General features: G+C 36.9%; 1 protein-coding gene across 5 annotated transcripts in view; it reads left to right on the top strand.

Moving 5' to 3' along the window:
* Znf521 (zinc finger protein 521) overlaps positions 1–27,605 on the top strand; it is a 270,000-nt gene that overhangs the window by 2,506 nt on the left and 239,889 nt on the right. For all 5 annotated transcript variants that reach the window (XR_007105183.1, XM_047526403.1, XM_047526401.1 and 2 more), the window contains one exon: positions 26,431–26,610. Coding sequence is in view for 3 of the 5 variants with exons in the window: in XM_047526401.1 (XP_047382357.1) it covers positions 26,431–26,610 (180 nt within the window). In the remaining 2 variants the exon portion in view is untranslated. The remainder of the gene's footprint in view (positions 1–26,430; positions 26,611–27,605) is intronic.

Raw genomic sequence — 27,605 nt, 5'->3', positions numbered from 1 at the left:
CCGGCCCCGCCCTCTGGTCCCCGGCGGCGCAGCATCCTCTTCCTCCTCCGCTGCCCGACCGTGTCTCCCAGTGGCCGGGTTCCTGCCACTCGGTCTCGCGGCCCCGTTGACGTCTCGGGGGAGGGGGTGAGCAGAGTCCAGCGCCCCACTCTACCCGGCCTCCGGCCGATCGTATTTATGAACTCGATTAACGGAGCCTTCACCGCACACACAAAGCCCTTTCTTTTCCTGGGAAGGGACGGGTGGGGGAGGGCCTCGCAGATTGGAACGCTAGCTTTTTTTTTTTTTTTTTTTTTTTTTTTCCTCAAGTGCAGAAGTTTGAGTTTGAAAACGAGGGGAATCATTGACATATGTCTTGACACAGCTTTTGGGCTAATTTACATTCACGTGGGTCACGCGTTTTCTGGGAAAACCTAGACCCAGGCCCTGAAAGATGCAAGTGTGTCGATGGTGAACAAATGAACGCCACGGGCGTGCGCGGGTGTCAGGGTAACCGTGGACAACGCGCGCTCGGGGGGACTTGCCGGGAGTCTTTGCTTCCTTAAAAGTAATGTTGAGTGAAGTACTAGGACAAACCTCTTCCTAGTCACTTGGAAACAAGAACTTTTCGAGTTGAATAGGATAGTGCTTAGTTTCAGCCTAGTTTAAAAGGCTCCAAAAGGCGTCTGAAACTTCGTGCAAGAATTTGGGAAGCTTTTTATTAAAAAAAAAAAAAAGTTTATTAAAGTTTGCACACTTGCTAGTTTTGCTCCTCCGCAGTTTCTGAACATTCGATTCACCTGCCTTTGGAATGAATCCACAGTGAAAGTTCTGGTGATTGTGAATGCATGCGTGCTCCCTACTTCCCGGAGAGATTTTTTTTTTTTTCCTCATGTACATAGGATGTTATGGACAATTAAGTGAAGCCCTCAGTTGGCTGTATTTGCTGAACACTCTTGGATAAGTCGAACTGCAAAATACCTGGATCTGACATTTGTGCAGTTCTTAGGTTAATAAACAAAAAATACCAAGTGAAAATGAATAAAGAGGGCGTTTTATTCTTTTGTTTTATTGCCATGTTGCAAAATTATCCAGATATCTTTTCTACGAAGAAGGCATAGCATCTGCCAAGCCCTAAATAAAATATTTACATTAAAAACAAAGATTTAGCTTCCATTTTCTATGTGGGTTCAGAACACAGTGGTGTTCTCCCCATCAGCTGCTTGGCTGACTCCCAGAAGAGGGAATGGCCTCAGGTGGGCTGGCTGAGCTTTGGGGGTGAGAAGCTGAAGACAGAAATAAAAATAGTACAGTCCTCACTGAAGAGCTGAGGCGGTTTGTTTTTCTTCAGGGTATGCATTTGCCTGGAAAAATACATACTTGGTGGAGCTATGTCAAATGAGCAATTGCAGTACTAGTAGCGGTTCTGAGAGGTAGAATGGCATTCTGGATGCCTCTTGTTAAATACCTAGTCCTTTCTTCAGTCTCTTGATTTCCTGTGTCTTCTTGGAAGGATCTCCATTTTTCTCAAAATGTGTTTTAGGAGTGTTCTGAGTGTGTGGATTCTGCCCATTATATTGTTCAGAAGATCACAGTTGTAGCCTAGAAAAGCCAAGGAGGAGTAATTATGACAAATATTCTGGACTTAGTAATAATAAGCATTGAGCAACACTTTGTTGTCAGCAGGTATGGAAAGGCAGTTCTGATATCAGTAGCTGAACTGACCAGCAGTTTTGCAATTAAGAGATTAAAATTTGATTTTATGAGATGAGTGACAGTACATCAACACCATGGAAATTACTGTATAACCAACTTGAGGAGGTACTGGATACCATGAAAATACAATATGCCCTTCTAAATAAAACATGAAGTTCTGCATTTGATTTCCAACTAGTTTCTTACATAGTACTGTTTCTTTAACAAACAAGGTTTAAAAGATATTTCTGATATGGCTGTCACTTTTAATATAATTTGAAACTCATATCCCAGGAGAGTGGTTTACATAAGGCAGGTGAAAACATTAAAACAACATCTAAGTTTGGAGTTTTTATTTTTAACCAAGTGCTTAAAATTGTGAACTACCAGGAAATTTCTAACAAATGGATGAATTTGCTTTATGAGTTATTATAAATTGAGTACTTTGAATGAATAATTATGTCTGTTTAAAAATTATACAGGGTTTTCGGTTTGGAGCAAACTTTAGTGTGATTGTCCTAACAGCTCATGTCCTGAGAGTGGATCCATATTTCTGGCTGTAGGGCAGGATACCCTGCTTGGGCTGCCTACTTCCTTTAAAGTGTATTAAAACTGTTAAATACCAAAAACATTCGTCTACTTGTGCAAGCTGTGAAAATTATTTTGAAACATGGAACTCCCTTATCCCTCCTGCCAAAGTCCTAGCATCAGTGTCCCATCAGCCCATGTAGCAAGTCAAGAAACTTATTCCATTCTTATGCTCCGAATCTTCAGAATAATTCCTTCTGTTCAATGAAAAAGAGAAGTATAGATAGTATTTAGAGGCATGGATAGACAATTAAATGAGTCCTCCCGCCTTCTACCCCATTTGTATTATTTGGATATTTGTCTCAATTTCTGAGAGTAGACAATGGTATTTGAGTAGATTACCTGACTGAAAATAGTTTTGCTGTCAGCTTATTTTTAGAGGCAGCAAATCAGTTGTATCAAATTGGTCAATTGTGACCTATTTCTATTTTTCTTGCTGGCTCTTTATTCTATTTCTTGTGGTGCTTCTCTGATGGAAGTGTCCCAGCAATTTTACCTGATAACAAACAATTTTTTTTTTTTGAAATTTACTCCAAAAAGTACTGTAAGAAGAAAAAAGTGGTCCTCGACATAAAGGTGTGATATATTCAGTAAGAGCCAAGTTATAAAGTTGGGAAGGAGAAAGGGGAGCAGTTAGTCATTCAAATGGCCAAGTTAAACACAAGACACAATTAGAATATCTGGACCCTCAGGTGTTCATAAGCCCATAGCAGGGACCTCTAAAGAGGAATGGTGGAAACTAGGGAGAAAGGAGCCCCCAAAGTGCCTTGTTTAACTTGGCTGTCACAGTAGCTAACCCTTTGTAACTTGGCACATTTTGAAGTTATCACACCTTTGATTGACCTTTTTCCCATTTACCATCTTTTGTACTTATAAAGCATTTATTTTAAGGAGAAGTGATTTACTTAAAAATATAGTGAAGTGGCAAAAACTTAGCTCACAATTTAAAGAAATATAAATTATAGAATTTGAATCCAAAGGCAGTGGATTTTAAGTTCCAAACCTTTTGCAAGTCAGAAACCCTATCTAGTAGGCTATATTCTCTAGTGGAAAAGCTCTGAAAATTGTAGGTGTGAAAAAAGTCACCACAGGGAACTTGCATTGGCCTCAAAATTTAATAGAAACATTAAATTCACTAGTTCTTATTTAAACACATGTTTTTTCTCTCTTTGTTTTCAATGTGTGTATGTGTACGTGTGTATAGACAGGTGAAATATAACCCCCCCACCACCAGGGTCTTCCTTATACTCCATGTATTTTATTTCTTAAAAAAAATCTTCCCACTAGAGATTTCACTTATGGTTTTGAAAATGATGCCATAGAAGAATACAAACAAAAAGAAAAAGCCCTAAACTTTATGTGAAAAGACAATTGCCTAAAGACAGTGTATTATTTTGCTTTTAATTAAAAAAATTGCAAGATGACTTTTTCCTGAAAATTATTATATTTTTTGGATAGGCTAAACATGATTCTCTTTTAAATAACTAGATCTTAACCTAAGTTTTTAAAAAATTAAGATGGATGGATAGATACATATTACATAGATAGATAGATCAACATTCCTTTCTCATAATTCTGAAGGCCAAATACTAATTGTTTGGCACACAAATGTCTGCTTTTACTTGGAGATCTGGATGTTAAAAAACCTGATTTTTGGAAACACTGCAGAAGCATTCATACCCCCTTCTGACAGTTTCAGTTGTACTTCTATTCATTTCTCAACCAGTGACTATTTCTTCCCTCTACCACCTCTAAATTATACTGACTAGATGTTGAAGTCATTAAATTGATTATAGTCCAATCAGTAGACAATCCGAAATAAACAAAAACAGCAATTACAGTTGGCAAGAATCCCATGAGTGCTAGTCAAAGTTCCAGAACTGATGGTCCAGTGAGTCTTTTCCAAAACGCCGGTTTCACGATTTCAGGGCTTCTGGCAGCATCTTCTTAAAGGGAGGGCACAGAAATTCATAAGATTCCACTTGGCCTTAAAAACAAAAACATCTGTTTGATGCATGAGTGGATTGTTGGCTTTTATTCCTCTAGCCAAAAAAGGGCAAAAAATAGGATATCGAACATAAAAGCATACATGTAAAAATGAAATTACAAAGGGATTTGAGATTAGCAGCTTTTTATGAAGCAAGCTGTTAATAATTTCTCTTTTTTCTTTTGCCAGAGTATTCCCATATCCCTTAAAATCCATTGTAGTTATTCTTATTGACAGCAGTGGTGTCTAATAGTGATGACAGAATTTTTCAACTTTTTGCTTCCAGTAATTATACTTAGTTCTTTTTACTTGGTTATTTGGACCAGGGCAAGTCCTGTAGCAGATTGGTAGGATATGCTTTTCATCTTATAGGAACATTTGTAATCCCCACCCTTTATTATTAAAGGAAGTTTGTGAGGCTTGGCTGGTCTGATAAATTCTAGTGAAGTACTTGTTGACATAAGTTGAAACATATTATTAAGTATACTTGCTTGAATTTTCATTTTGATGTAAGAGCATGCAATAAGGAGAAAGGTTTTGATAGTAGAAAAAAGCAAGTCTACCAAGATCAATTAAGAATTTTATGAAAGGTCTGTTTTTCCTATTACTATATCTTATTAATTCATCTGACAGAATTTACATTGCCGGCATAATGTCATTAATTCTGTTGCCATAGAATACATTCTTTATGACTGGATTTAAATGGATGACATGTTCAGTTTTTTCAGTTACTTTTAAGAGAGAAAATGATTTTAAGACTTGCAACATTTATAGCTTACTTTAGCAGCCTTATGGCTTGTTAAAAATCTAAGTGTTGTCATTAAGTCGTATGTTAAAGAATGCTTTTGAATTGAGATTTTGATACAAAGGCAGATATTCTAAATCAAACCTCTCACTAAGTATTTTCCCAGATGTATTTTTTTTTTCCTCCATTGATTCCTGGTGTGCTGTCAAAGGTTAAAGTTAGTTCTTCAGGGTGTATGTGTGTTGGTAGCGGGGCAGTGGGGAGGGATGCATGCAACTTTCTAATCCCATTTCAATTAAATCTGAAATATGTTCCTGGTTTTTTTTTGTTGTTGTTTGGTTTTTTTGTTTTTTTGTTTGGGGATTACATGGTGCATTGGCCAGGATTGCATATACCTTGTTTGTTGTAATGAAAGTGTACTTGTCTGATTTAAAATATGTTCTGCAACAATGTTATTACGAAGCAATTAAAACTTAAACATTAAAGTTAACATTAGTAAATTTAAATAGCTCTGTTATAGTATTAATCAAATAGTGTAAGGAAAGCTTTTAAATGGTTTAAATAATTATGCAACTCTTGGCATAAAAGCCTGACACAAGATAAATCTTTGAAAACTAAGTAGAATCATGGCTTTAAAAAAAAAAAAAAAAAAAAAAAACTTTAATTTTAGGCAGCTTGGGCTTTTAGCATGCATCACATTCCAACTCTAGTACAAGTAATTATGCCAGTTTAGTAATTATTAGAGATGAAAGAAATTCAGTAAGATACGAATTCTTTAAAACTTCAGTAGCTTCAGTTTTAGCAGGGATAATGATCAAGCAGCAGTTATCCGGCTGCCTGGGGACCCTGTCACAGCTACAAGCATTGGGCTGATCTTGGGGGTATCATTATTATGGCAGCACACACCACCGTTAGCATTTCTACTCTAGATGTCTGATAGCAGGTTTATAATTTGGTCATTTAAAAATAGATTCAAATATGACTATCTAGGAACTTCCCGTTCTTAGAAGATAAATAAAAAATGAATGCATATATTTAAAAATGATTATTTTTAGATATCATATTCTTTCATGCCATTGGATAGTAAATGCTTTGAAAAAATCCTGAAAAGAAAAATATATGTACATGTAAGCCAGTCATTTGCATGTGTATGCATGTTGTGCATAGGTGATTTTAGGTCTTATTATTTCAAATGAAGACGATTTGGTTTGGAAAGCATATACTGTACTATGCATGCATGAGCATAACTCCTCCAAGCTCAGTAAAGTCAAGTAATTGACATTCAGAATGTGTATTTTCATAATAGTGCAGTTGTTGGAATTATATTTTGGTATTTTGATTATGATAATTTTTTATATATGTGAAACTGAAAGGTTTTAGCCTCTTAGTTATCACAACACACTATGAGATATATGTACACACTAATGTTATATGTGAAATGTATTTTGTTTAGCAGATCCATATGTATTAGCCACTTCTTAATGAGAAAATTGGATTTTCCTAGTAAAAATTGGTATCACTATAAGAATAATAATTTCCTTTAGAAATTAAAATTACCGTATCATTGGGTGTCATGATTTCACTATTTTTATTACCTTTTCTTTTCTTTCTTATTATTGGGTTTCCCAAAATTTCTTATCTCAACAGAGTAACAAGAGCAATATATCAAGATGGAAATTTATTCACCTGGCAGGGACAAAATTCTCATTGGTTATGGAGAGTCCCATGTATTAATACATAATACATTTGTGAAAAATTGTGGAAGAGGTGAAGCTTCCATAAGGTGAACTACAAATTGCTATATTTTAGGGGTTTCTGTGACTACTTTAAAAAATATTGCAAGGCTTTAAACTATGTATTGAGTTTTTGAAACAATTTCCAGCCTTTCCATATGTTCTTTAATGTTCTTTTCCTTCACAATAGAATCGGATTAGGTCTGGTAGGGGCCTGAATGAGACAAAAGATGGTTTTAAACATTCCTAATTATTTAGTTTGCCCCAGTTTTTGTTTTTTAGAAGCATGCTTATCATCACAGTATCAGTACTTTTGTCTGTCTTTTACTTATTTTTCTATATTAGAAAAGGCAAAAGGCAGTAAAATATTGACAAACATTCTTCTATCAAGTGCTAAGGAAGCCAGAACAAAACTATTGGTGGGAAGGTGGTGCCATCATGAGTTAGTTGAATACCATAATCATCAGCCGCTGTAAAGAGTCTGAAGTTCCTTTTTGTGGGGGGTTTGGGGCTGTCAGTGTATAATATGCAGAGTTTTGCAGACATGAGGCAAGGGGAAAGAAAAAACTATGAACTCAAGAGACTGCATCTGAATTCCTGGAGAGGATTGAGGAAAAAAACAGTTAGGGTTATAAGTATTGGGAGTTGGATATTAGGGCAAGTAGGGAGTGAGCTACAGAGTGGAGCGAGCAGAGGGGTAAGCTCTGATTTCCTGCATGCACTTTTGGGCAAGCCGCTTCTTACCCTCTTCTCTAGGATTCAGATTTCCTCTCTACAACATGAGGGGGCTCATTTACCATTTAACGAGTTTTGTTTATGCCCCCTCCCCACAATCTCTGGTGCCTACGGTATTTATTTCCAGGCACTATGCTAAGTTCTGAAGATTCACTTGTCAATCAAACAATTTTAAGTCTTGCTGTTTTGAAGTTTATAGTCTAGAAACCTGGATGAGGTATTTAAATGCCTTCCGCTGCTTTTTAATTGCTGTAAGGAGGTTATTTAAGGATGGAAAAGGAGGTATATGCATATGGTGTTAACTTTTTCTGTGAGTTGGGTCAGTTGAAGCAGTTCGATAAAACGCATTTGTGTTTTATATAAAAGTGTTTTTGCCATCACAAGTTTGATGAGCTACAGTTTTTAAGAATGGCGAGCTTTGTTTCTCTTACAATCAAAGACATCCACTTAAATTGAAACTAAGTACAACATATAGAACACTTACTTACAACTCCTTTGGACTTAGGTTATTGATGCTACCACATCTTTACCCCTCCTAAAAGTTCTGGAGAGCATTCTTGAAAGTTGACTAGTGAAACTAATTAATGTTTTTAAAAAAATTCAAAGAACTTATGGCATTGTGTATAATAATCAGAGATTCTTGGAGAATGTGATGCTGGTATTCAAAACCAACAAAACTAAACTTCTGTTAGGAACCTCTGCTGTATAAAATTGAGGTGAGACAAATTGCAAGGAATTCATCCCATTAAATATGCAGGCGCAGAATACTGTGGAATGCCAGCAAGTTGGTACTGAAAAGTCCATAGTGGACAGGTTGGATTATTTTTCTCCTGAGAGACGGATGATGCTTTGAGATAAACTTTTATGAAATCATGGATCATAAATGTAAGACAACTTAGGAATAATGATATTGAGTATCTTGGTGGTCCCCATGTTCTAAGATGTGCCTGGTGGGGTGAATGGTGATAGGGGAGTGTAACTGAAGAAAAAGATGATCAGCATGAAATCCCTTTGGCCTCCTCCAACATCATACAGGTCATTTACATAAGTATTGCATCATTATACCTAATTTTTAATCTTCAAAATAAAACCATTACAAGATAATAACACCACTTTATAGCCCCTGTTACATGTAACTGTTTTTTTATACTTACTGATTTGCATATTTAAAACCCCAGTGTGAGTGTGATGGGCTGGCAGGACTCTGGGGTGGTTTCTGTGTCTCTGACCCTGTGTCCCCAGGCTGGGAGAGTGCTTAGCCAGGTGCCTGACTTACACTAAACTTCCATGGAGATGAAATCACATCATTTCTTGCCAGTAAAATGAAGATTCAGATGACTTCTGAGTTCCCTTCTAGCTCTAACATCCTACAATTTTCATATTAAGAAATTGTGATTTTTGTAAGTTGATTAGTAATTCATATTAAATGGGACAAACATACTTTTAAATCGTATACTTGTTTGAGCTATAACTGATAGAACCAAGTCAAAGATTGGCCAGAATCTCCAAAAACAGGTCAAGTGGTCTTAATTTATACTTAGGGAGCTTATATAGAAGGACACTTGTATATACATTGAACCAATTTTGGGGCCTTTAAAGGAATTTTACTCTGTTTAAGATTTGGAGTTTCCACGTAGCTGTTTGTAACTTCTAAATGAGAGCCCTGGACCTGTGACAAATTTAATTCACTGGGGGTTTGTCATGTCTCCCTGAGAGCAACCTTAGCAGCAGTACCTGTTTTGGACTAGAAATTGTGTGCATGTAGGGGGTGGAAGAGTGGGGAGATAAACTCTCTATTTACTTGGGTCTCAGGTGCATTTTTGCAGTGGGATGAGTTTGGGCCTGCAACAGTGCAATCATCTGAGCCAAAATCTAAGTGTGTTGCTTTAAGGATGGCATTGTAATTTAGTTTGACTTATGTTGACTAGCCAGTTTCAATTCATGTCCATCCATTTGTCCAAATGCTGGTATTATTTTCATACAGCAACAGGTTCCTAACCTCTAATGATGTTCATAGCTTCTCACCAAACCTCCTTGAAGCTTAGGTTGTGGTTTCTCAGGTCAGTTTTGTATAATAACAAAGCCTCAAATATTGTTTTAATCTTTTAAGCCTCTTTCTACTTCTTCTGGGAGACTTTCTCTGACTCTTAGTTAAAATGACCCTTCTCTCTATTATCCCTTCTATACCTCATAGTCATAGAAACCATGGCACTAAGTTGGTTTGCTGTTTTGTCTGTAGAACCTTTGAGAGCAGTTTGGTGTCCCTTTTCTTTAAATCCCTGCAGAATAAAATGTAGATGATAAACACAAACAGATGCAGCTATCCAGTCATGTTTACTTAACAGATGTTTGTCTCACATCCATCATTTACTAGTCTAGGAGTGCTAGGAGTTGGGGAAGCTATGAAGGAGACAGATATGTTCTACATTCTGGTTATGGTCTAGTAGTGGAAATACATTACATACAAGATGCTAGCAGTTTCCAATCCTGTGAAGGTGCAGTGCTGAGTATTAACATTTAACAGAGGTATCAGTGAGGTCAGGGGAAAGGTCTACAGGTAGCACTTTCAAGCTAAACCTGAAGTTTTATGTTTTCAATTGAAAGATATTGAATGTGATCATACAGTCTATGGGAAATTTTACTAAGTATCAGCAGTTTTTTGTTTGTTTGTTTGTTTTTGTTTTTAATTTGCTGAGCCTCAGATGCATGGGCAACTGGAAGGGACAAGTCTGACTGAGTTGCTCGTGAATTTTGTGGAGTCAACAGTCCATGAAAAATGTTAGATGATTTGTTGGGTCCTTCATAATGTTAACTCTAGATTGTTCTTACTTTTACAGTAATAGTAAATACTTCCCACTCATGTATTGGTATCCCTTTCACACAGGGCTAACTTAGGTACGAGGTTTGGCCATCTTTTATTTGTGTGCCTGGCTTTCCCATTCTCTGTAAACTTCCTGCAAGTACATCCATTGAGTGTTCATTACATAGATCTATTGATTCTTCCAAAAATCTGGGTTTGTTTTAATTCTTAGAATGTCTATATATGAAACAAACTTACTCATTTTGGTATCATAAGCCAACTTAACAACTATTCTATTTTATCACAAATAGGTGTATAGGGAAATATATACCTGTCCTGTAATGTTTCTTCTCAAGACCTTTGCAAATTCTTAGCACAGTGCCCACATGAAGGAGCTTAGTAAAGAGTAAAATAAGACAGTGTGTCATCAATCCAGCAGTGCATTCTCTAACTAAAAGCTTAGGTAGAGAAACTGGAAAATTCTAAAAACAGCAATCTTTCTACCAGTACTTGTTTTGCACTTTTCAGCTCATGTTTCCTATGCATTTTCTGTTGTCTCTATTTGAGATAGTATTCAGGAGGGGAGGGGGGAGCCTACGATTATATGTAGGAATCTGGTCTTTACCATCATCCACATAGTTCTCCAAGCCAGGTCAGAGTGAGATGCATCTATATCCTGGACAGGCTAATAGTATGTTGCTCTTCCCAACTATTTTTTAAATATCTGCTTCATGGTCATTATTTAGAAAGGATGAGTATAGCTAGTGGTAGTATACTCAAGCTGCTACCAGGACTATTCTTAGATGACAAGGCATACATGTGGGTATCATTTTTCTTCAAACAAAAGTGGGGGTTATCTATGTTGTCTTCCTCCCTAAATCTATGGATTAGTTCTCTCACCCTTGCTATAACAACACACCTTACCACTGGGAAACTTATAAAGAGATGTATTTGTCTTGTGATTCTGGTAACTGGGGGGTCCAAACATCATGGCCCCCTGGCTGCAGTGTAACATGGCAGGGAAATGGAAAGGGAATTGGCTGTATGCAGAAGGAGCTGAGGCAGGGGGCAGCCTCACTTTATAACAACCTGCCCTTGCCAGAACGAATCCTCCCCGGAGATTCCTTTAGAGGGTGGTTAGCCCCATGACCTAATGACCTTTCACTGGGCCTCATCCCTAAAAAGTTGCATCACCTCAGCACTGCCATGCCTGTGACCAAGCTTTCAGCTCATGAACCTAAGGGGACAAACCATATCCACACTGTAGCAATACGTTCCTAGCAACTCTTCCATATCAGGAAGGACCCCTCCCCTTTAGTTCTAACAGCTCTATGCTATCCACTGTGTGGTGGTCTGTCATTATTCAGCTCTTTCCTGCACTGGTGGCCATCAGGATATTTCTATTTAGTTGCTTGTCTATTGGTGTCATTTACCATTTTATATATTTTGCTTCACTGAGGAGACATGAATTCCTACTGACATGTTTGAGTTTTATATACATGAGGTAGATTCCTAAAAATGGAATTATTGGTTAAAGGGAAAGTATATTTAAAATTTTGATGGACACTGACAGTCTTCCCTCCACAAAGGTAGGACCAAGCACACTGCTATTAGCAACAGGGTTGGAGATTACCTGTGCTTACATACTTTGTCTTTACTAATGGGACTTGGGAAATAAACAAACACACAGATATTTCATTGACATTTTAATGAGCATTTCTGTAATTATGAGGTAGATTGAGCTCTTTTCAAATGTTTATAAACTGTTTATATGTGTTGTTTTGTGAATTTCCTTTTTATTTCCTTGACTCATCTGTCTTTTGATCTGAAAGAAAAGCTCATATCCTTATGAAAATTAATCCTTTGTCTGACTTATGTGTTGCAAATGGTTGCCATTCAACTTTGTGGTGGTGATTATTTTTCCTTCACCATATAAAAGTTTAAAGTTTTTATTTCCAGTTTTGCCAGTGCTTTTCTTTGAAATAGTAGATTTTGTGTGTGATATAGACAGGCATTTTTCTGATTCTTCTTTTAGTTCTGTATCCCCCATTACAGTGGCTTTAGGGCTTTGTCTCCTCGTTCCCACACCTGTGTCCCCATTTCTTCAGCATATTTGTGAAAATATAGTAGGTGCTTGGAAAACTTTTAGTGAATGGGGAAAATTATGTGTGATGGTTAAGAGCATAGTTGAAATTCTTATCTGGTTGACATTGGGCTAGTTGTTTAATCACTTTGTACTTGAATTTTGCTATCTACAAATGAAGGTAATAATACTAATTCATAGGGTTGTCATGAAAATTAATCAGTTCATACAAACTCTTAGAATAGGGTCTGGTAGCAAATGTTTTTTATTCTGACTCTCAAAAGTCTTTTCACTTTGATGCACTTCTGGTATGCAGCTCTCTTCTATTCTAGAAAGTTCTTTTTTGCTATGACTGAAAGAGTGTTTGAACATAGCCCTCCCTGAGGCCTGTCTAGAGGCATGGGTGTGTATGTGGGGGTCCTCACACAAGTCCTTTCAGGGTTCAGACTGCTCTGGCTAGAACCTTCACACCGGCCAAGGCAGGAATCAAGTCCAAATTCCAACTTCACTTTGCCAAATGTAGAGAGAATTCTGAAAGAAGAATTCCTGTAGAAACTCCAATTAAAAGATAAAGGAAGCAGAAGTGAAGCTAATTAATCTTAGAGCCTCTGCCATCTTTTTGGTAAGTAAAGTTGCTTTCTTTTAGGTTCTTTGCAAAAGGCCCAAAGCTAATTGACAAAGGTAGTCTAATTGTTCTTGAGAGAAGGACTAGAGACAAATAATTCACGTATCATTACAAAACTTTAATCATAGTAGATTTATTAATAATCCTTAAATAAAAAAGGTAAATCTGAGCTTGGGTTTACAAAGGAATTATTTGAACAAGTGGATGATTTTTTTGCATCACCTCAGTTATGGGTAAGATTGTCTAGGAGCATTTTCTTCTAGGATTCAGAGAGGGTTTCTGTGTGATCTAGAAGCACCTGTGGGTACAGAGTGTGAGAGGGGAAGGAAGATGTAGGAATGTGTCTGCTGACAGACTGTTAATCTCCCGTTTGTGTCTGGCTGTGTCTAGCCACTGCTTTCCTTTTATTTAAAACCTTATTTAGGGGCAGGTCGCTGAAAATTTCTTCTTTCTTAATATCTTCTCCATTCTTTCTGCAGTAAATCCTAACTCTTCCATTTGCTTTATTTTTATCTCCCCTTACCTTCCCCTGCTCCTTCAATGGCCAGTCCTTCTCTCTCCTTTTAGGCCATGAAATCACCCAGTCCCCACTCCCAGATCATTTGACTCTGGCTGTCCCTTCGGGCTTCAGAGACTTAGCCTGCCAGTGCCCGCTGGTTGACCTCGGCACTCATTTGTCCGACCATACTCTTTGTAGACACTATCTTCTCTTTTTTTACTTTAACTAAATGATAACTGTCATAAAGTTGACTTTCTATACAGACAAAGTCTAAAGCCTTAATATATCCAATCAGATGACTTTCAAATATCCATTTATCCTTTTTCCTTCAACCTTAATGCTAAATGAAGTGAGAGAAATAGTAATGAAAATCAGACTGGGGAGAGCCAAGAGGATTGTGAGAGGCCACTTTTAATGAGTGGAATATCCTCAAATGATGGCAAGTGACAGAGGAAGTTCCACTTTGGGATCATTTAATAGACATTCTAGAAAACACTTTAAAAAGGGCATTGGGCTCGGATGGTAGTTTAGTTCCCTAAAAGGTTGGCTGTGGCTGGGGATGAATGTCCGTCAGGGAAGAGCCAAGGGGCACACTGAGTGCGGAGCATTGCAGGTGCCGGAGAGAAGATACCCATCATGGGTCTCTAGAGCAGGGAGATGACCTGCTCCATCATTTGCAAAACCCCAAGGGCTTAAGTGTCATATTTCAAGTCATGCCATGACTTCATGACAGACCAAGGAGGAGAATCTCAGTCTTTGGGTTTATAATTCTGGGAATTGTCTTCCATGATTGTGCACTCTCTAGACTATGGAAGGAAAGGCTCCTTCTCACTCCTCTCAGACTCTTGACAGAATGAAAATCATGAGCTTGCTGCTCTGTGAGAGTTGTCTTCCCTACTCTACCTTCACCTGTCAGTGTCTCAGGCTTTTGGTTCTGTCAACATGTCACAGCCAGTAGGTGTGAGGGCCCCTGAGCCTTATGAACCTGATTGAATCCTGTGTGCCATTGGACCTTTCCAAGTAAGCCTCAATTTTCTTACCAGTAAAATGGCAAGAATCTGCCTCGCAGCATTCTTGTGTTAGGAAACTGATGTCAGATGCCTAACACATATCTCACTCATTCCCTGCCTGGGCATCACTTTTTATTATGGATGAATTCTCTGGACAACTGGGACAGTGTACATGTCTTTCCCTCTTCTGTTTCTCTCTTCTGGAAAGTCCTTGGTGTGGTGGGGCACACCAAGTTTTGTGGCTGCTTAGCCTCTTAGTCTGAAGAAGAAAATACTTCCCTTTCTGGAGAAAGCCTAAGGGGAATTGTGTGAATTTTTGTATTAGATTCTTAATAACCATCTCTATTATGAAAGGTGGTAATCGAGTTGGAGGAGAGTCAACTTCACTATTTATGGTACATACTTTGCATTTGCCCACCTGTTTGTTTCCATAGACACTCTGTCTTCATTTGGCCTTAAATGAATCAATTCTGTGTCAGTTATTATCATCCCCATTTTATTGGGGGGGGAGGGGAAACTGAGACACAGATACTGGGCTCATCCTCTTAGCATGTTTGAAGCCAAAGAAGATTGTAGATTTGTTTACTTGAAAATTGAGCAGTCTTTTATTCCACAGCTTTCAAATAGAAGTATCCAGGGCCAGTGATAAACGAAAGCAAGAGTTAGAAATAATTCTTTCGCCTTGCAGTCTCTCCTCTGGTGTTCTCTTTTGTTTTGGTATTTAGATCTGATTTTTTTTTTTTTTTTACCCCTTTGCAGCACCACTCTCTCCAAGAGAAAGTTGCTTCTCCTAGAAAAAAAAAAATTGATTCCATATTAGTCACTTGTACCTGAGAGACACTTGAAAGCAGTGAAAACCTGACAGATCCCTAATTGTGTAATTAAAGGCTTTGGCTTTTGATTTAAAAAAAAAAAAATTGAATGGCTCTGGGAACTGATCTGGGAGGTATTTTTGTGGTGGGGGGAAAGCTACCGAGGGATGCAGGATAGTTTCCCCTGTGGTGGTGATGTCTTAGTAGAACAATCCCCTTGCAAAGGTTGAGAGCCATTCAGAGGTCTTCCCTTTGATGCTCTTACTCAAAGGTCAGGAGACTTGCTAGGGTGGAGTCCACTAGCTTGAGTTATAGGAAAAACTGAGTAGTGGTTGGGTCTGCAAAACTATAGACGAATGTCTCACTTTGGGAATGTCACATTGACTGTTTTAAATACATGGTGTGAAACAGCTAGAGGAAAGCAAATTCATATTCTTACTGGCAGGTTAAGGCATTTTACCACCCTGAAGGCATGTCTGTTTTCTTTTTCTTCTTTTTCTTCTTCTTTTTTAATTGTAAATATGCCACTTTTGGATACAGTATTTTCCTTTTTCATTGCTGTGAAAGGTGGACACACCTGTTGGGGATTTGTCCCAAGGACTGGTGGGACATTGACCCTACCATTCCCCCCCAAAAAATCACTCCAGTTTTGAGGTCTTATTGATGGTATTCAGAGATAACTTGTTTTTCTCTCCCCCCCATATAAATTTTCATGAGAGCTGGAATTTTTAAAAAATCACAACAATTAGTAATTAAGAAAATCAAATAAACCCTGGCTCTTTGGTTCACTTTTTTTCTTTTCTTTTTCTTTTTCACAGTGCTGGGGATCAAACCCAGGGCAAAACAAATAAATATGGGTGTTTATTTATCAGCCATTCTCCTCTGTGCATGATTGATATGGTTGATTTTACTTTGTGTGTATTTGATTATCTGATCATAAATCACCATTTAAAAATATGTTTACATAGAGCATATGTACTATAAAATATTTAATATATGGTCACATTATGTTGACAAGTCAAGATTGAGACAATCTGAGTGGGAACATATTTCCACAAACCACTACTAATTTATAGTTACTAAGATAATGGCATACACGTTCACTTTCAGTTCTGTCTGGGTAACTCTGTAAATTGTGTATTGATTATGCTAATAGCACTGGTGTCTTTATTACTTGTCTGCAGATACATGCAGATTGAATGCACATTTGGCAAGGTTGTCGTTCTGTAGGAAAAAGTACATTTTCTAAAATCTGGATTTTTGAAGATTGTGTAAAATTAAAGAAAAATTAAACACGTGGAAACAAGGATTTTTTTTTTTTTGCATTCTAGGAAATGAAAGTGCAGTTAAAAAGTTAAGAAATTATGTTTATGTTTCTTCTTTGTTTCAAATTCCTTAAGGAAAGTGTTACAGAAATGGTACTAAATCAATAATAATCTATTTTTATAGTTTATTTTTGGTTGTGTGGCTTTTCTTGTTTTGTATAAGACTGAAGGAACCTTAGACATTCAGGATTGTATGTATTTTAAAATTTATTAGTCTTAGAAGACAAAATGGATTTCTCTTTTTTCAATTATACATAAATTTTCTTGTAGCTTATAATAGCTCATAAGTCATAAATCACCATCTCACTTTTTGCTCTGATCTTTCATTGTATAAACATGTACCTTACTTTATAAGATTTTTCTTTTTTCTTTTTCCTCTTTTGCTGAGTCATCACATTACCAAAGCAACTGTTTAGAAACCATGTTCTTATCTTCCTAAACAGGATCACTTACAAATGTGGGCTTTCTACTTGTATGTTAGCTAGGAACAAAAAGAAAAAAAAAATTTTTTTTTCACTCGTTTTCAAAGAATTTTCCACTTTAATCACAGTTTGATCTCTAGTTTGTTGAAGAATCATTTGGCCTTGCGCAAGGGAAAAAGGAAAAAGTTTTCATGTTCCTGGGTATTATGATTCTATAGTGGGACATTAGGTGCCCAAATGTTGTGTTTACTTGACAATCTTTAGACAAATCTAGTTGTCCCTCTTTCAGATTCATCATTATAATTAAGAAGAGAAACTTCTCTTAAAAAAAAAGAGGCAGTTACTAATAAAGATAATTGAATAATAATATTGGATTTGTGTGTATGTGTGTGAATCAGTAGTTACATTGTATAAGAACTGTTACATTGCAGCAAGCCAGTGTTTCTTGTTAAAAAAAAAAAAAAGAAAGAAAAAGAAAAAAAACCTCCCAAGCCAGGGTTTCAGTAATTGTTGAGATAGTTTACTTTTAAGTGTCCAATTCAAAAACAGTCTTGCAATTTGATTGACTCTATCTAAACTTGCTGAAGAAATAAGTCTTAGGGAGTAAGATGTCTCTCAAATACAGACTTCTTGCCCCAGATTTCCTTTGCTCACTGTGCTGTGATAACTGAGCCTCTAGGCTTATTTAGTAAAGAGGAAATAACTAGATACTTTCCCAAATATCCAAATGTCTAAATCCTAGCTTCAAGGACAGTTTCACTTATGACTGTGGTTGTCCTAAGAAGCATTTTTCAGTGTATTTAGTCATTATTGAAGTAATTTGTTTTCCTCCAGAGTGGTTTTTCAACAGTGTTCAAATTACTTCACTGTAAAAATTTTAGAACTTGAATACCTGGATATTAATAATATTTGTATTATTTTTCTTTATATTAAATGGAAGAAAGGGTCCTGAGGCTTGGTTTAAGATTGAGCAAAGAAATATCAAAGTTGGTTTTTGTTTGTTTTTGCAGGAAGTTAGAGACTATATGACATTCAGGTGTGTCACTGTTGAAGGTGAAAGCATCGGGTAGTTGAGGTCTCAAATCTGACAGGGGGAAAAGCTAATGGCAATAAACCCAAGCCCCCAAAATGAGACAATAAATAACAGGAAAAAACCTTGTTTCCTGTAAAACTATCTACAACACACTTTGGCAGGGCAATTTTTTTTTTTTTATAAGTAAAAAAGGAAGGAGATTTGGACTTTGTGTACCCATTTGTGTCTTCTTTTATATATTTGTCCTGATTTCTTATGGTTTCTTATCATATTTTCTTTAACCAGACTATATATACACTTTAAAATGAACATTTCAAAATATTTGGGCTCGCTTATTTATTTATTTATTTATTTATTTATTTATTTAAGAAAAGAGGTTGATTTGGGCTCAGTTTTGGAGGCTGCATATCCAAACAGCAAAAGATAGGCTCTGGGCAGGGTGCCCCTTAGCTGGATCACACCATGGCAGGAACATGTGTGTATCTCTGGTAGGGTTTTGGTAATGGTAGTTGCCTACCATTATTACTTGGTCTTATGAAAAGGGTTATGTAAAATCATGTTAACTTGCTTAAAATAATGGTTAATAATTTCTTAAAAGATGAAATACAAATGAGATATTAGAATTAGTATCTTTTTGTTTTATATTTATTTTTCTTCAAACTTATGTGTGTTTGAAATAAAACTAAAGTAGAAGACTCACTTAAGATCTCTTAAGTCCTAATAAATGTCTTTGGTGTTCCTGAAAACCTCTTTCACTAGATTAAAATGTTAGCTGACGTGATAGTTCTGTCCAGATTTTCTCCAGCTTTGACATTTATGTGCCACTATTTAGGCAAGTAGGAAGATGAATAAAAGAAAAAAAAAAAAACCTGGGTATGAGAGTAGCTAGAAAAGTAAGTCATTAGCCTGGATGAATATACCCATTTTAAAACCAATACATCAAGTTCATTTCTAGGAATTTCTTCGCTAAACCTGATGCCTGGCAAATACTGAGACAGGTCCACTTTCTTTTACCTGTAGTCAATCTACATCCTGTTTCCATAGAGATTTTCAGGACGATTATTTCTTTTTTGCACTGATATAGTTTGCACTTTCTCTTCTTTCCTGGCTTATGTTCTGTATTAGTCTTCCTGGTCTTGTCTTTGTCAATCCCATCCTCTCAATGACCAATGGCACATCTTCTAAAATGTCAACCAGATCAATCACTTCCCTACTTAAAATTTCCATAGGACCGAGGTTGGCATGTGAATGTTTCACTCAGTGGTTCTTTCATGACCTAGCCACTTTTCCAGCCTGGTCTCTGTATTTCTCCCTCTCTTTGTACTCTGTCCAGTGCCCCTTATTTGAGTGGCACAGAAGTACTTGCACTTCCTTGAAAGCATGATGTTGCTTTATGCATTTGTGGCTTTGTTCACATGTCCTTGGTTTGGAAAACTGTGTTCTGTTTGTCCTCAGTGCCATCTTTCCTTCAAAACTTAGAGCTGTTCTGTGTTTGGTAAGATGTTCCTTCCCTGATCTAGATGCTTCCCTATTTGAGCACTGTCCCTTTTTCTGTACTCATGGATTCTTTCATCTGTTTATCTCCCTGTATGAGAGTGCTTGCCATGCCTTGTCATATCATGACATACACAGAAAAATGATAAATTTCAAATGGAAAACTTGGGTATGTGGACAAAACCCCACAAGGCAGGAGAAACAGATTTATAATTTCTAGTCACTCCAGGTTATCCCTGGCTACCTTGAGGGTTGAAAGCGTAGGTATCGCCAAACCTCTAACCTACTTTGGACCAGCTAGTTTGGAAACTAGAGCAGAATGCAAAGCTCTTTGGACAGGGACCAGGTTCATCTTAGATTTTGTACCTGCAGGATCTTAGCCAAATGCCTAATACCTCATAGATTCCCAGTAAATATTTGTTTACTGAAGTTGTGATAAGACAGCCATAGTGATTCATTTTGAAATTAGTTGACCTTAAAGTAGGACTGTGTTTCTAACTTTATTTGAAAGTTGATGTGCTGAAGTTGCTTTCTTCTTTTGGATCTTTTTAACTTTATGCTAAAGAGGGACTAAGTAGAAGATAGAAATTTGTGTGTATTTGTGTGTAATTTTTTGATGGGAAGAGGAGAAACTTTTAATTTGGTTCCAAAGTGTATATGTGTGTGTGTTTTTAAAAACCTCTCCCAAGGCTAATTTCTTTCCACTCAGCATCCTCCTACAAGGAATTTCATTGTAGATAGAGAGTGGTAATAAATTCATGTTTGGCATGTTCTCCTTGATAATAGCGCATCTGTGATATTTCTCTTTAGTCTTCAAGGACCACGATAGACCTGTAGAACAATCAAGCAAAACCACAGAAATTCTAACCTTCAGCAGTGTGATTTTTTTTTTTAAATGTGGAGATAATTCATTCTGTCTGAGAAGATTTTGTAGACAAAGGAATGAATAGATGAAAATGGGCTTCCTCTCCTTCTAGAAAACAATGTAGTCACTTTCAAGAATTTAGTGTTTGAAAAACAAAAATTGCAAAAAACGAAAAACAAAACAAAACAAAAACAAAAAACCAAGAAGAGCATCCTCTTAACTTTGACTACTTGTGCTCTTTGGACCTGTTGGTACTCTCTACCTGGAATGACATCCCTCTTCTTCTAAGATGAGGCTGCAGCCCTTGGGTGCTCATTCCTAGCCATCCCACTGATTGCTTTGCTTTGTTTGTTTGTTTACCTTTTGTTGACAGTAAGAAAAAAAAAATGAGACAGCAGACCAGCAGGCAAGTGGTGGGACAGAAGGCTGCACAGTCTGGCAATGCTGCAATCCTTCATTAGAGCCTGCTTGCCATTTTATAACAGTGTGCGATTTATTTTCCCTAAATCTGTTTTCATCTTATGGGATTTCAAGTTAGAATGCATATCTAGAGCCCAGAAAGCACAAAATAATGATCCCGCCCTTTGGTTTTTGAAAACTGGGAAGACTTTCTGTTCCTCATTAACTCTTTGTAACCTGAAGGTAACTTTTCCTCTGTTCTTAAAAAGTATAAAGAGAAACAGTGAATATGATTTGATGCATGTGTAGGGAAGAAGTATTTTCAGACCAGGTTTGATTTGTATAGGTAGTCTTTGATTTTCTTTTCAGGGATGGGGCTTCTAAATATGTCAGTAAACCTACACATTTAGTTACCTGTACATATGTGAAATTTAAATACAACATTAGACAATAAGTTATTTTTTGGCACAAGAAGGTTGTTGATATTAGGTTGTTAGTCATCATTGTAGTGATCTGGGGGAGATTTGAGTGTGGAATGTATTTATATAAATAATTTGTTTACTTACCTAGCGTAAAGTTCCCAAATATAAGACACTGGCTTTTAGTGCCTTTTTAAAAGAAGATATCTTTAGATACTTTATAAAATGACAAAGCTCTTTTTTGTCTTTACTACTCCACTAGTAATGTGGTATTAGAACCACTTTTTCTTCAATATTTATTTTTTGTAGTTGTAGGTAATTAAGATCCAGGAGGTCATGGTCATCACAATAAAACCAATACTGTTTCTTTAGAGCTACGTTTTTTTTTATTCAGTGGTTTCTTGAACTCACTTGGCAGTGTGTTGGTTGATTTAAGATTGAGTAATTCATGCCCTGGTTGTTTAATTTGGTGAAAAACTGGCTATGACTAGAGAACAAAATGTTAGGAAATGGTCTAGTTTTAAGTTTGTGTGTGTGCATAAGTGGAGTATTTTGGGTTCATTCATCTCTTGCCAACCTTAGTTGTTAAGTAATCTTCTTGTATTCATGTTTACATCATCCTTAGAATCTTGTGTTTCTGCCACTCTTATAAAAACAGACTCTGTTTTCTAAGGTAGGGCTTCATGCTTGGAATTAACCAGGAAAAGCCTCATTTATATCTCTTGCAAGAAGGACGAGGGCCTGCACTGTGCACTCGCTGCCAGAAGTTTTTATAGTAATACTTTGTATCTAGGCTCTGGCTCTTACCATTAAATGTGCTTTTTATAGAGTACCAAGTTATAAATGTAGTGCAGCTACGGCATATTAATCTTACTGCAGAGATTTAATGAGGCAGTTGTTTTGCGATGGACACTATTGGGAGCAGAGAGCGACAGAGTTTTACTTTACCACTGAGCTGCAGAAATATTCCTTGCCTGGTAATAATTATAACCACATGATCTCTTAGTTTTTCTTTCTTTTGCCAGTGCTTTTCCATGCAAAAGTGGCTTGGAAGGAGGTCCATTTCTAGGCAGTGAAATGGATTGGAAATTGGGCCGTTCTCTCAGTAGTTTGACATTTTAGCTTTGATCAGGCATGGGATCCTTTTTGCAAAGAGAGAAATATGTAAGATGAGTTTCAAGAATACAGATAGTCTTTGCCAGTCCACTGAGATGGCTTTTAGATATTCATTACTTTTACTTGACTTTTATATAGGTTATAAAAAGTAAATGTGGTGAAACCTCATTTTTACATGGACAGAATAGAATTTCTGCTGGTTGGCCTTAAACTGATCCCACACTTGAAATTAATTGAAGTCCATGGGTTTATTGCCTCCCAACACTTTTAAGCCAGTGCAATTTTTCATTTTCCCCAAAGTTGTAATTTTATTAAACCAAGTTAAAGCAATAACAATCCTTATGAAGAGGAGGATGAGAAGAAGGAAAGAACTACCTGCCAGAGAACATAATAAGGGGAAAATCATACCTCTTTTAAATTCTCATTTCTAGGTAATGTTAACAGAATTGGAAACAGGATGTTGCCATTTATTTTAGTAATAATAATTGTGTCTGTATTCCAAAATTCAGCCTTTGATTCGCATCAGAACACTGTAAACCCAGTGTTCCATGGCACCCTTTGGAAGGGGTGAATTGGAAAGTTGGTTGAGCAGGTGAGATCATTTGTGATGGATGCAACATGCCTGAGCTGCACCATTTAGGGCAGAGGAGAGCATAGTGCCTGCAGCCAAGACGGGCTTTGCAGTTGCCCTGTAGGGGGTATGGGGATATTTTAAAATATTGCCCTTTGAGTGGGTTTATAGCCAACAATGTAGTTGGAAGAACAATTGTCCTTCATGCAGTGGTGCTGGGGGCAGGGCAGCACTTACAGGCATGGACCTTGTATTTATAACCCCTTAGGTTGAAGTCAGAGGTTTGAATGGCTAGCAGAGTAATACAATTATTTTTTATGATTGGCTCTCAAAGGACTTTATAAAAACTACATCACTAAGGCCATGTGCAATTACTGAAGTGTAGCCACCTGTGGGAAAGAAATGGTTGACAATGTAAGCTTTCTAGAATCTTCCTACATCAACTGGCATTAGGAACGGAAACCCCTAACATAAATAAACACATCTTTTGAATGGGCAAGAAAGAATTTCTCATGAAAGCGAAGGTTGGAAAAATCTCCTTACAAGGAGACAGACTGAGATTCTAGTACTCATTACGCTAAGGCATCATAGGCTATAATCGAACCCACCTCCCAGAGGGTCCCGCTTAAGTGTTGACCTAAAAACAAATTCGCCAGTTGGCTGGAGCATGCATCCTAAAGTTGCAGCAGAAGTGAATAAGCTTGACTGACTTCAGTCCCCAAAGGGTTCTATCTGTAAATGCAGAAGTGGAAGCAAAAACATTTTTATTAGTGTTAAAATGACCCTCATTCTAATAACTAGCCGTAGTGTCAGAAACATGGGCTGGGTCATTCTTCAGCTTTTAAGAGTGAAAGCATCAGGCATTCACATTTGTTTGGTATTCTTGATATTAGATTTGTGTAAAGTGCTCATATTCTTGAATAATAAGGAAGGTGAGTTTTTATCATTTTTCTTGGCATACAATTTGAAGTATTCAGAGAATCTCCTTATTTAAAAACAAACAGGTCTGCAAACTTGATGTGTAGCATTTAAATAATCATATTAAAATTCAGACCTAACACCCACATTTCCCTGAGTGCTGTCAGTTTTTTGAGAAACTGGAAACTCATGCTAAACAACTAAGAATATTCAGAGTGTGCCTGCTGCTTCCCAACAAGTATTTAGTGGCATGGGGGACACTTAGCAATAGTGGGGACAGTTATTTATTTTCTTGAATTGCTCTCTAGTTTGGCAGTATTTTACCACTTGGCTTTAGTTTTTGGAACATCTTTGGACCATTACCCATTTGTTGTGTCTGTAGCTTTAGATGAAACATTTAAAAGCAGGAGACTCAAATGCAATGGGTCTTATAGTGTCAATTTTGGAAAATGTAGATCTTTTTAAATTTGGAGGTAACTAGTCTATTCCTGTTAGCAAAAAAATACTAATACAGGACATTTTAAGGAACTCACTCTCTCTCTTATTTTCCTTCTTCCCTTTTTAACCATCACTAAATAATATTTACTAAGCACTTACCTGGAGATGGTGCTGTGCTGGGCAAAGCACAAGACAAACGGAAAAGATCCTTTGATTACTCCCCCAGGAACAAGCAGTCTGAATCCCAGTATATTGAAATGGGCACTGTGTAGAGCATTGAGATAATAATTTTCCAGATGGCAAATCAACCCAAATTACCAATTTACTTAAATACTATGTTAAAAACAACAACAACAACAAACAAAACTACTTGCTCTTTGAGATGGGAATTCTGCTTTATTCACGAACCTGAAAGAGGGTTATATATGATGAAATGAGTTGATTTGGGCATATGAATCATTTGAAGGGTGGTGATAGAGTTAAGTCCATTGCAGAAGCAAGGAAAGGCTTTGAAACAACTGCCAGACACAAAAAAAGATGAATAAGTGACTTGTAGAAGTTGGGTTCCTGGAAGCATGCTACATGTTGAAGCGTGTTACATGCTGATGCGTGTTACATGTAAGGTAGCAAGATGCACTTTCAGACAGCGGGATGAATGGTGGATTCCTCTCTAAAATACTTGACTGTTTTTGGTTATGTGGAATTTTGGATGTAACATTACAATCTTCATAAAACATTTAGAATATTAAATATATTTTCGTTTAAAGCATCAAATATATTGTAGTTAGATTAAAATTAATATCATAGTCATATAATGAAATAGGACTATAGATAATGCTTTGTATATTTTTAGGTATCTTGTATAACTTTTTGGTAACTGTTGCATTGGTTAGTCAAGGTCTTATAGAAAATAGAAATCTCTAGTTTGATTTGAAACATAATTTATTTCTGACTTTGGAGGACTTTTTGCAATTAGAAATTAGTATCCCATAAAATTAAGTCACTGATTATATTATCCTAATTTCTCCTAGAGAGTCATACTCTTTTTCTCTCCCTCTCCCCTTCTCCTCTCTCCCACCTCCACTCTTTCCTTGAAGAGGAGCAAAGGCACCAGGGTTTTGGGGTGTCACTTCTCCAGAATGAGTTACAGGACAGCATCAATAGTAGAAAGTATTTATTGAGGACTGGGCATGTGGCTCAGTGGTAGAGCACTTGCCTTGCACATGCAAGGCCCTGGGTTCAGTCCCCAGCACTGCACAAATAACAACAAAAGAATTATTTATTGAACCCTAAGTAAAAGCAGTATATAAGCTTTACCCTTTTCTTTCCCCTACTGTTTGTGTATTATTCTTAGCGCTCAAATGGAACTATATTTAGTTTTCACAACATTTGACTTTTCAACATTGATAATGCCAATTCAAGTTGCTGATTTGATTATGATTCATAATGGCTCTTCATATATTTTCTTTTTTTCTCATAATTTTGAAAACAAAAGACATACTGATGTATTTGCACTTGAGTTTGTGTTTGAAAGACTGTTTTGCTGTGTGGTACAGCTTGTTTTGCTATTGCCATCTAACAAATAATGGAGTAACTGTGTGTTTTGACCAGCTTATGAGTAAAGGTCAATTTTGTGCCTATGGTAATTAGCTTAGCTTATTCTAGACTTTTGTTTAATTCTGGTAATTTCCCATGAAAGAATATATTTAACAGAAAAGAAGTTCATTCTTAAGCACAGTGGTTCTCCCCCCCCCCCTTTACTTTGGAGACTGTTTAATTTTAGAGGTGATTTATCTCTCTTAAGAAAAAACTCCTAAAAGGCTGTGGGGAAAAAAAAATGACAGAGTTAACCTTATGGGTGGACGGGTTATTTGATGGTAGGAAGAGACTAGATGGTAGAAAGAGGTAGGAAAGGGGCTGCAGAGTGGGGAAAAAGGACGAACTCCTTTAATCATCAAAAACTGACAAATTTTAGGGAAGGTTCACTTTTGATCCTTCTGTGATGAAATCTGCAATGAAACTCTCTTACTGCAGCTTCAAGGAAAATGGTGTTTCTGTTTTTGGTAGCAAGAAGATTAAATGTTACTTTAAAAGAACCTGTCTGTAAACCCCATACTTACAGTCTTGGTTTTCTTTCAGACCCCAACTGTAAACTTGAAGACAAGACTGAAGATGGAGAGGCAATAGATTGTAAGAAGAGGCCGGAAGACGGGGAGGAGTTGGAAGACGAAGCTGTGCACAGCTGCGACAGTTGCCTCCAGGTGTTTGAATCACTGAGCGATATCACAGAACACAAGATTAATCAATGTCAGCTGACAGGTAAACAATACTTAGCGCTTCTTGTCTTCTCAGACTGTTCTATTTCTGATTTTTTCTGTTTGTTCCTCTGTGTGATTTTTCTTTTCCAATTATTTTACTCCTATACTTGAAATCCTAGGTAAGTCTAAAGGTGCTTTTGCAAGAATTTCAGGATGGTTGTTTGAAGTAACCCCAGTGTTAAAGTCCATTTTAGATTTTGAATTACAACCACCTAGATTTTAATAGCTAGTGGATGTGCTTCCTTTTTCTTTTACCTTCTTTTCTTTTTTTCTTACTGCAGTGATACCATGCAAGAGCAGAATGTAATATTAAATAACTAAAGTTTATTTTTTTAAAGTCTTTTGAACATTTTTCTAAAGAAATTTTGGCGTGCATTTACTTAGTTTAGCTTCAATATTGTCTCCTCAAGGAAACATCCTAATCCCTCTCTGCCTGAATTTGTGTCCCCATAAAATCTGACACTTATGCTTTTTTGGTGCTAGAAATTGAACTCATAACCTCACACATGTGAGCACATGCTCTACAATTGAGCTATGCCTTCAGCCCTGATACCACAGTCCTCTCTGAATGGGTTTCCTTTTCTAACTCCCTCATTGGACTGAGAACTCATGGATGGCTGGAACTGTATCTTATTCATCACCAAATTTTCTGGGCCTAGCACAGTGCCAGGTCTATAATAGGTACTCATTAAGCCTGCAAGCTTTCCACTATACAGTTCATTGGAAGAGTCAGATTTAAAATCACATGAAGAATAGTATGTTCAATGTAATGACTGAATGAAACAGAAACTCAGTTTGTTGAATATCAACCTTCTTTAAAACTCATTGCCTTGGATTCTGCATCCATTAATTCAGTGAAGTATGGATCAAAAATATTTGGGAATGAAAAAGCATCTGTCCTAAAAAAGTTCAGACATTTAAAACTTTTGTCATTCTTCCTTCCATAATATAGTAGAACAACTATTTATGAATCATATATTGTATTAGGTATCATAA

This window comes from Sciurus carolinensis, chromosome 15, assembly GCF_902686445.1.
Source record: "Sciurus carolinensis chromosome 15, mSciCar1.2, whole genome shotgun sequence".
Taxonomy (NCBI): domain Eukaryota; kingdom Metazoa; phylum Chordata; class Mammalia; order Rodentia; family Sciuridae; genus Sciurus; species Sciurus carolinensis.
Note: the sequence above shows the minus strand (reverse complement) of the source record. Positions and strands in the feature narration are given on the sequence as shown.